The sequence below is a fragment of the Apaloderma vittatum genome, unplaced genomic scaffold, assembly GCF_000703405.1.
Source record: "Apaloderma vittatum isolate BGI_N311 unplaced genomic scaffold, ASM70340v1 scaffold41699, whole genome shotgun sequence".
Taxonomy (NCBI): domain Eukaryota; kingdom Metazoa; phylum Chordata; class Aves; order Trogoniformes; family Trogonidae; genus Apaloderma; species Apaloderma vittatum.
The window spans coordinates 7,939-17,593 of NW_009735399.1; the positions used below are offsets into that span (position 1 = coordinate 7,939).

At 36.3% G+C, this 9,655-nt stretch overlaps 1 protein-coding gene across 1 annotated transcript in view; it reads left to right on the forward strand.

Moving 5' to 3' along the window:
• The window catches only part of LOC104279320 (probable tubulin polyglutamylase TTLL1), a 13,459-nt gene that overhangs the window by 3,686 nt on the left and 118 nt on the right, over positions 1-9,655 (forward strand). Inside the window, 7 exon segments of the mRNA XM_009876556.1 lie at positions 1-148; positions 1,218-1,352; positions 1,522-1,630; positions 4,836-4,979; positions 6,730-6,816; positions 7,926-8,089; positions 9,605-9,655. The exon segment at positions 1-148 is cut by the window's left edge and continues 28 nt beyond it; the exon segment at positions 9,605-9,655 is cut by the window's right edge and continues 118 nt beyond it. Of these exon segments, the coding sequence (XP_009874858.1) occupies positions 1-148; positions 1,218-1,352; positions 1,522-1,630; positions 4,836-4,979; positions 6,730-6,816; positions 7,926-8,089; positions 9,605-9,655 (838 nt within the window).

Consider the following 9,655-nt stretch of genomic DNA (forward strand, 5'->3'; position numbering starts at 1 on the left):
ATTATAATCTCTTTGTTGAAGAATTCAGAAAAAATCCCTCCAGCACTTGGATTATGAAACCTTGTGGCAAAGCTCAAGGAAAAGGAATATTTCTAATCAATAAACTCTCCCAAATTAAAAAATGGTCTCGAGATAGCAAAACATCTTCGTAAGTTCTTAAACCCCAAACTCTTTATTGTACTTTCTGTAATCAGGTGAACCTCACTGACATGCTAATTGATGCATGGGAAAAGTATTCTATTATTATTGCTTTGTCGTTATATAGTTAGTTTTGCATTTAATCTCAGTTGTTATCTGACTTCCTCCTTCAAGCAAGTTTTAATACAATTTGTTTCGGTATGAGGAGGTACAAAGAACTGTTCAATTACCTATTCTTTATAAAAATCTTTTTGGTCTTGCTGGGGAAAAAATTGCACAAAAATAAATTGTTCTACTTCATAGTATTAAATAACAGGAAGCAGTATTTTATTTAAAATACATTAAGTCACTTTTTAAATTAGTGTAAAGGAAGAATGCATTTATATGAAATAAATACATTATCTATTTGGAGCACAAAATAATACAACTCATGTTGGTGATCTACTTCCAAGTATATGAAACAGGTTAGCAATCTATATGGGTTTTTTTCTGACTAGTAAAAGTTTTGATCACACAACTAATTTCAATTTTTTTTCCTGTTATGAAGTGACTGACTGAATATCACTTGAGTCTTTTTTTTTTCTTCCTGTTTGACTTGGAATCTGAAGAATATCACAATCTGAAAGCCATTTTAGCTTTTCACGGTGGCTTGCAATTGCACACCAAGCATAAATACAAATATTCTAGGAGTACAAGACCTTGACTAACAAAGGTAATGTAACACGTACTCTTTGCTTGTCTGAACCATGCCAAGCTCCTAAATGATTTCCTGGGAAAAGACTGGCTTGTAGAGCTGCATTCTGAATGGCTTAGTCAGCTACCCTGTTAACTTCAAAACTGATTTTAAATGGTTAATTGATCTTAATCATCTGTTTAGTAGTTTTAATTTTTTTTTTTGTTATATAACGCCTGATGCTAAGTGTGTATTGTTAACCACAGTGGCTTTATACATTGTCTTGGCAGAAGATGCAAGATTTCAGTCAATCTGAAACTTGCCAACTGCTTCTAAAGAAGAAAAATATTTACCAGTATATATCCTTACAATTGTCACATTCTGAAACATGATTTGTGTCTTTCAGGTTTGTATCTCAGTCTTCCAAAGAAGCCTATGTGATTTCTCTCTATATCAACAATCCATTACTTATTGGTGGAAAGAAATTTGACCTTCGTCTCTACGTTTTAGTATCTACCTATCGTCCACTGAGATGTTACATGTAAGATCACATATTTTAATATTTTCTCTTGAGGAAATATTTAATGTAGTCAAAATAATGTTGCATTTGTTGTGCAAAGCAGTTTAGCACATATGTGATATCCTAGCATACTTTTTTCCTTATTTCTTACCGGGGTTTAATACATTTCAAAAAACTTTCTGTATTTAAGGTATAAACTTGGATTTTGCCGGTTTTGCACAGTAAAATACACACCAAGTACGAGTGAATTGGATAACATGTTTGTGCATCTTACAAATGTTGCTATTCAGAAACACGGGGTAAGTGTCCTGATTTCTTAGGCACTCTTTTGTCGCAAGACTGATCTTAAATCATCCCAAAAACTTGCAATAAGAAGGTTTTGCTTGTCATATTCGTCTTCATCTTGCAATTAAAATACTCCAGCTTGAACTTGCAAATAAGTAAATTTTGGAAGACTGCAGATCAAAAGTATTCAAGATAATGAGTTGCAGCTCTATAATAGACTGTGATATCTTCAGTACTGACTTTCAGTAGTTGAAAGCAGGGATTTTCTTCAAGTCTTCTGTCATTTAAATGCTAATATGCTCACTTAGCAATTGATTCTGTGAGCAGTGGAATTAATGAAGCTTGATTCCTGTGGATTTGTATTTTGTAACAGCACTTTAATATCGTCTTCCTGATCTCCCCTTCCCTCTCTCTGTCCCATGCAGTTAATTCGGCTTTCCTATTTCCAGCCCTTAGTCACCACAGTACTTTCCATCTTCCTATGTTCCCCGCTCCCCGCCCCCATCTTCCTTCGGATAAGAAAGGGAACGCGCAGTTTTGAGCTTGGAGAGAAATGTTTGCTGCCTGGCCAGCTGGTGGCTTCCTCTTGGATGGACAAAGATGGAGCTCTTCCTGCAGAACAATTCTGGCCTGTAATTTGCCATTGACATTCATAAAACATGTGGAAATGTGATAGCTTTGACAGTGCTTCCCTATATCACTACAGGCAGCGGGAGGAAAGGCTAGTGGGTCAGGGGTGCCATTTGCTGTCACTGCCCAGGCATTGTTTCTTCAGGGAATCCACTTGATGATGATGACTATCCCTTTTGCATTTTTAGCGGATGTTTCTGATTTATAATCCATGCCTCTGTTACAGTAATTAAAACTCTGTTGTCGCACTTCCTAATTTCATAGACTTTATTTGAAGAGTGTGGAAAATGAACCTATATGTACATACACATGTACACATACACTCATGCATATATTTTCATATGTGTATACACACACACACAAGATACATATAATGTATCTTAAATTACAGCCTTGCTAAATATACCCTGTCTGTTACTGCTCTGGAAGATGTGCATAGCAGAACTGTTCTTATCTGGATGTTCTTATAACAGCATTCTGAATTATAAACGTCACTTACGGTGGTAGTTAGAAACCAAGGTAAGTGTCAAAATGTGGCATTTTTCAGCACTACAGCATTTTCTTGGTCAAGTGCTGATTTGTGAAGTGATTCAAACACATCATGATTTGACTGAACACACTAAGAATTAGTTGTAGTGAAAGCAGGTCCCATAAAACTTAGAGCGTAAATCACGATGCTGTTGCCAGTAGCAGTGGTGAGGTGTGTGATGTGTTGCCTGTCCTGTTATTATGCACCCTTTCATCTTCTGTATCAGTTAAGGAATGGCCTTCAAGACTTCACTCAAATAAAGGTAGAAGTGAAAGCAGAGGTAGAGGTCACTTTGAGAGAGGAAAGAAGAGAAATGAGTATAGAAATATCAGCTTAAAAATGTGGGCTCGTGACTAGAGTATTTGGAAAACTTTTAATGAACTCTGAATCACTGATATCTGTTGAGTTTTGCATGAAGAAATAAGTTTCACGTAAAGCCACTCTATCCTGTCTGTCCCTCTGTTTTAAATATGTCTGTAGCTTTGGAGACACTTAGGCTGTACAGTTTTAGAAGAACTTAATTTGAACTGTCAAGTAATTTATCGAAATTATGATGAGGTCTGGAGAAACTCTTTAAAGTTCTTTAAAGTTCATGACCCATAGCGTTCCAGCATGTTTGCACCCTGCAAGCTCAGGGGAAAACGTCCCTAATTTGAGAAGTGTACAAGTCAATGTTGGGGAGAGGGGAAAGGCAAAGTAAAGGAAGGAGGGTAAGTCAGTATATCCATCGTAATGCTTGTGCTGGAGAATACAGTTTTAAGTCATTATTCACTGCATGTGTAATACGAACAAAACAACAGTAATTCTACTTAATCATTTTCAGTTAGTGATATTCTGTGTAGCCTGCAATATTCTAATTTATTTTAATATTTTAAATTAAACCGTTGTGATTGCGTGAAGCATACCCAGTTGCAATCTATTTTGATTTGAGTAGTTGTTCTGAAATGCAAAGAAAGTTGAAACTTTGATCTCTGTTCCCTTGCTGGAATCTGGTCTCAAGACATTTTTTCCATGCAGCAAGTCCTGAGAACCATGTTTCAGATCTTTATTTGTACAGTCCAGTTTTCCAAATTTACTAAGGATCATGCTGTATAAAAAAAGCCTAAAAATAGATAGAGGCTTCTCTGACCTTGTCTTAGAGGACAACAGATTTTGTTCCTCTGAGAACCTTTTTCTGCTCTATGCATTCTATGGTTTATAATTTAGAAGGCATACAATGATTAATTTTTAGAAATGCTTTCAGGAGAACCTTTGTAAAGGGACAGAGCATTTGCCCTGAGAATTATTTGAGGGCTGAACATGTGTCATTCCGTCAGTAGGAATACTCCTAGTTTGCTCGTCTTCACGTTCAAAGAGAGTATAGCATAGAGCCTTGATAGCCTCTCAGAAGACAAATATAAGGTAACCTCCTTTCCCCCCCTCTGTTCTGTTTCAGTAGCACTTAGTGTTTTTTCTATATCAAAATACTGAATTACTCAAAAAAAAAAAACCATTGAAAAATAATTCAGATGTCATTTCGCTGTTGTCTTGAATGTAACTGTTGTTAGTAGCACTTTTAAGAAGATCCTGTTTACCTTTCGCGAAGCGGGTGAGTCGCATATTAATTGAACAGACACAGGCAAGCACTTTCAAATGCTGCCTTTTAAAATAGCTTCAGTGAAATGTAGCTATTGCTCACATAATTATTTTTCCCTTATCCCCGAAGGAGGAAAAAGTTCAATTCTTTACCTTCTCATCTTGAAACTTGTATTTCCAAATGGTGAATTACATTTTACTATAAAACTGTCAAAGTACCATTTATTTTTTTTCTTCGAAGAAAGATGTGTTACTCGATTGCTAATGAACATATACAGCTGTAATACAAGCAGTTATTTGTATAGAGGGCAGCTAAAAGTAAAGTTGAAGTCTTAATAAAGCTGTAAAATAGACTGAAACCAATTGCTGAGTTTGTTTTAGGAGCAGTACTTTTATGTAAGTATAGATGGACTTTTTGTGTGCATGAAACAAGACTGCTAAACAACTTTAAAATCTTAGACTGAATTGACTTCTTCACTCTTTAGGATGATTACAATCATATCCATGGGGGCAAGTGGACAGTGAGTAACTTACGGCTGTATCTGGAGAGCACCCGTGGAAAAGAAGTCACAAACAAATTATTTGATGAAATTCACTGGATAATTGTGCAGTCACTGAAAGCTGTTGCGGTGAGTATTGTTCCTGGCATGCTGCCAGTGATAGCGTTATGGCTGCAGGCTTCTCATAGCTGTGAAAGTGAGTTTGCCATCAAAAGCCCTGAAATCTGTTTTGTGCTACTTCAGTGATGATGTTGATGCTGATTTCTGCAATTCTGTTATCTCTTTATTTCTCTGAGCTGAGTGAACTTGAATCTTGGGTGGGTGAGCTATCTGTGCATATCGAAGAAGTGAATGAATCTCTTTCCTTGAGGGTTCTGTGAACTATTTAATATGACTTGATACTGCCCTTGTGAGAGTATTAAGCTCTGCCAAGGCACGTGACGTCATTTCAGCAATAACAAATGTGTCAAAGAAAAAATAGCTCTGGAGGACAATTTATCAAAGAAAACCTAAGGCTGTTAGTTCAGCAGAGTTACATAACTTACATTCACCTCTTATTTATATAAATGAATCATGTAGTTGTCACGAACTCTTACTTAAAAAAAAAAATCGTAAAAAATCAATACTAGTAACCAATCCTCTGCTTGAGTGACTTTCTAGTGTTTGGGTAACATCCCATGATTACATTTGAGACCAGCTATGGCTCCGTGGGTCAGCTGCAGTAAGGAAGAGCTTGCTGGTGCCAAGGACTGTACTGTTGCCAAGTGCATGACCCTGTCATCTCTTTCTCATTGGTCCTAGCACCATCATAAGCTGAATCAGCTCACTCACCCAAGTGACAATTACTTTCTTGCTTTATTGATGGGTTAGTATTCTGCCAACGTAATAAGCTGAATCACCTCCCTGAAGGACCAGGTGAACACCAGAATCAGCACGAGACAGAGGGACAAGGTCATGAAGCTAGGATCAGTAGGAGGCTCAGCTCAGCCTCTGCTGCGCAATCCTATTTGAAACCAGATGTGGGAAGAAAAGGGATTTGTTCCCAATATTAGCAGAACCTTAAAAGAGAAGAGAAATAGTGTTGATAATTACTGAGCCTGAAATGTTTTGGTCCTCTGTCTTTCTGACCATGGCAAATGTAATGAGAGAGGCTTGTTCCTCCTTCCCCCTTTCACTCCCTGAGGAACTGAAAAGCTTTCATTATTAGTCTAGGGCAAGACATCTCACTAACCTGTCACAAAGGTTTCTTTAAAAGATCTGATGAGATTTGCGTAGAAGAAAAGTCTTATGATGCTGCATACTGCAAATGTTTAGCAGATGCTGGAAAACTACTGATTCTCTAGAGGATGTGCATCTAAGCTCAGCTTGGTCCTTGGTCTCTCTTGGCTTTTAGGATCATAGTTGACTTGAGCTAATTATAATTGTAAAATGTATGTGGCAATTGTTTACCCTCAAATTTCTGCCTAAATAAAATAAATGTCTTTGAATAAGTCTCCTTTTTCTGAAGTTTGAAGAATTCAGTTATGTGAAGCTGTGTTACATAGATTTTAAAACTTCCTGATTTCTCTTGATCCATGCAGTTATTACTCTTGCAAAATATGAAAACACTTCTCATGCTGGATACATAATGCAAAATTAACGTAACTTTGTACTTGGCATTGATAAAATCGTTAATACTGAAGTATTTACTTACAGTATGGAAAAAAAGAGGCAATCCTGAATTTACTAGTTAGCAAGCTTGTGTTAGAGTTAGAGCACTGAAAACTGTTGTAGAAGATTGATACTGTAATCGCGTTGATGATTTCTAGCAAACAAAGTGTGTTATCAAGTTACTGAATTGTTGATTTTAATGCTTATTGTTGTCTTTTTTTTCTTTTAGCCTGTTATGAATAATGATAAACACTGCTTTGAATGTTATGGGTATGACATTATCATTGATGACAAGCTTAAACCGTGGCTAATTGAGGTAAAGTCACATAACCTCATTTCACAGAATAAAACTAAGTAGATTTCAGTGTAGTCATTCCTCTTTTGAAACAAGATCTTTTGTTCCTCAGGTAAATGGACTGGAAAGTAAATGGATTGGAAAGTAAAATAGGCCGTGTGATGACCAAGCTAACATATGCTTTTCTTTCCTGTTTATTTAGTGTTTCTGGCTTTCTGTTTTGTCTTTTAAATCTGGAGCATCTATACAATTGGACTTCAGCGGCAGTCTGAATGTTAGCAGCCGTGTTACTATCAGTAGCTGGACAATTGGCATTGGTTCAATGGAGCAAAACATCAAACTTAAGTTTTAAATGTTGTCATGGCCTTAATCTTGCAGGTTGAGAGGAAAGAAAAGGGACACAGAAAGGATAATTGGGATATTTGGAAGGCTTTTTTTTCCCGCCACATAAATTTCTCTTTAGTGTATTAAATTTGGATCTCCATGTTCAACATAAATTTTACTGAGCCCTCTTCTTTCTCAATCTAATTGAAAGTGAAGGATCAAATGTAAATGGACTTTATAAAAAAAATGAATCTGTTGTTCTGATACTGCTTCTCTATAATTAATGTGGAACACGAGATATGTTATATGAACCCCAATTTTAATTAAGTAAAATAAGATACGATGTAGTGCTTTGAATAGAGAGCATGTGTTTCCCCAGCTCACAATTTAAGAGGAGCACTCAGGACATAAATAAAAGCTGTTTACCTAGAAGTAACCCACAGGTTCCTGCATATAACAGCTGTTGGAGTGAACCAGGCAAATTTTAAGCATCAAAATTTGGTTTCTGTACCTGTGTAAGCTTAGAAAATAAAAATCTGTCTTCTCTGATTCACCCTGGTGAATCTAGTCTCAACAAAGATCTTCAGGCTGACACTGCAGACACTTTGTGGTCTGGTGCTTTTGTTTTTACGTAAAACCAAAAATGCCGAGTGGGGGATTCCCTCCAGTGTCTGAGGAACTGAAAGATGTGCTTTGAGACGCTGAGTCTTAATTTCCCAAACAGTACATGTAGTCATCACACATGCTATTTAGAGAACTATATACCACTCAAAAAATTGATGTTGACTTTTTATTTTCTTTTGTAGGTTAATGCTTCTCCTTCTCTTACTTCCAGTACTGCCAATGATCGCATCTTGAAGTATAATCTTATAAATGACACACTTAACATTGCTGTGCCTAATGGGGAAATTCCAGACTGTAAATGGAATAAATCTCCACCAAAAGAGGTTCTTGGCAATTATGAAGTCTTGTAAGTTTTATCAATATTCCGTATAAATGCAGATGTTTTCAGTGACCTCACTTTACTTTTTTTAATGTGTAATGTAGACCACTGAGATAAAGTGAACTTTATTCTGATGTGATAAATGGGCACAAAGTTTTTTTTGGGCTGAAATAGCAATGTTGGAGGTAGGAGTGCCTTAAAGCAGAGCTGCCTTGCCTCATCTCCACAGGAAATGTTAGTTGTCTTACAGTCCCTGCCTGCACCTCCTGAGCTTCCAGCAGCTGGATTTGGGGGATGGGGGCAAAGAGAGTGTTTATCTTCTGAACATGTAGAACTTTAATTGCGTTGAGTGTAATATATACATGGCAGTTAAATAGATATAATAGCTATTTGCTACAAATTTTCTCTCAATTCGTAGAAATAAAGTTTCTTGTGTAATTCATGGATGTAAAAATAATGAGTTGTCAAGATATTTTTTTTAAATCCCCTTACCTGTAGTACAAAGAGAAATGAAAGAGGCCGAGATCTTTGTGTTGGAGTGTATGAAAAGTTTATCTAGGAATAATTGGTCTTATGCAGAGGAACACTGTTAAATATCATATTGATGATACAGTTTATCATATTTTTTGAGAAATTGTTCAGTTAGGTTCTCTAACACTGGTGGTACAATTTTTTTGGTATGTCAGGTAATGTGGTTATGTACATAGTTGATCCACCACTGATCTTACTTTTTCAATATAGTAGTAAAGACAGTTAAATACAAATGTTGGCTGAATTACAATTTAAGTTTTAATGAATGTTGTAAACATGGTAGCTGTACCTATACAATAGTGAAATTAAGTATATATCATGACTGCTCTACAAAATACTGTATTATTGTCTTTTGATAATTATAATTATGCATCTATAGCCAATTTTGGAATGTGCATAGCAGCTGAGAGGTAAGTGTATACTGAGGTTATCTGAGCCTGTAATGGGCTTAGGTATTTAAAGAACTACTTGTCACTGTGGTTAAATGTTACAAAATATATGTCATCAAATGTATTTAATTTAAGCACATTGTTGTTTGTTCACCTCATTCTTTCCCGGCTTGCTCTCTGATGCAACCGTGGAGTTTTTCAACATTGCATCTGACAATCCTCTGTTTGAAGCAATAGCTTAAGACATTATTAAACTGCCAGCAGCCTGATGTTCCTGCTTAACCACAGACCTACGTAGCGAGGAGAAATACAGAAGTACATGGGAAATTTCACAAGCATAACATTTCACAAAATAAAGAGTTTAGCCAAAGCTGCTAGATGATTTGTTTCTCTGAAAAAATAGCTGAAGATATTTCAGTTGATCTGCATTGTAATGTCATGTGGTAATATATTTCCTTGAGTAATAGGTGCATATCAAACTATGCGTGTGTAAATCTGTGTGTGGAACAGCGTGTATTAGATTTCAGTGCTAGATATTAAGCAAAATAGAATACAGAGGACCTACTTTTGTTTGTGTAGTGAATAGCAGGAAAAGGCATTGAACTACTTATCTTGTTTTCAGATATGATGAAGAGATGGCGCAAAGCGAAGGACCTGATCGTGACTTGCGAAG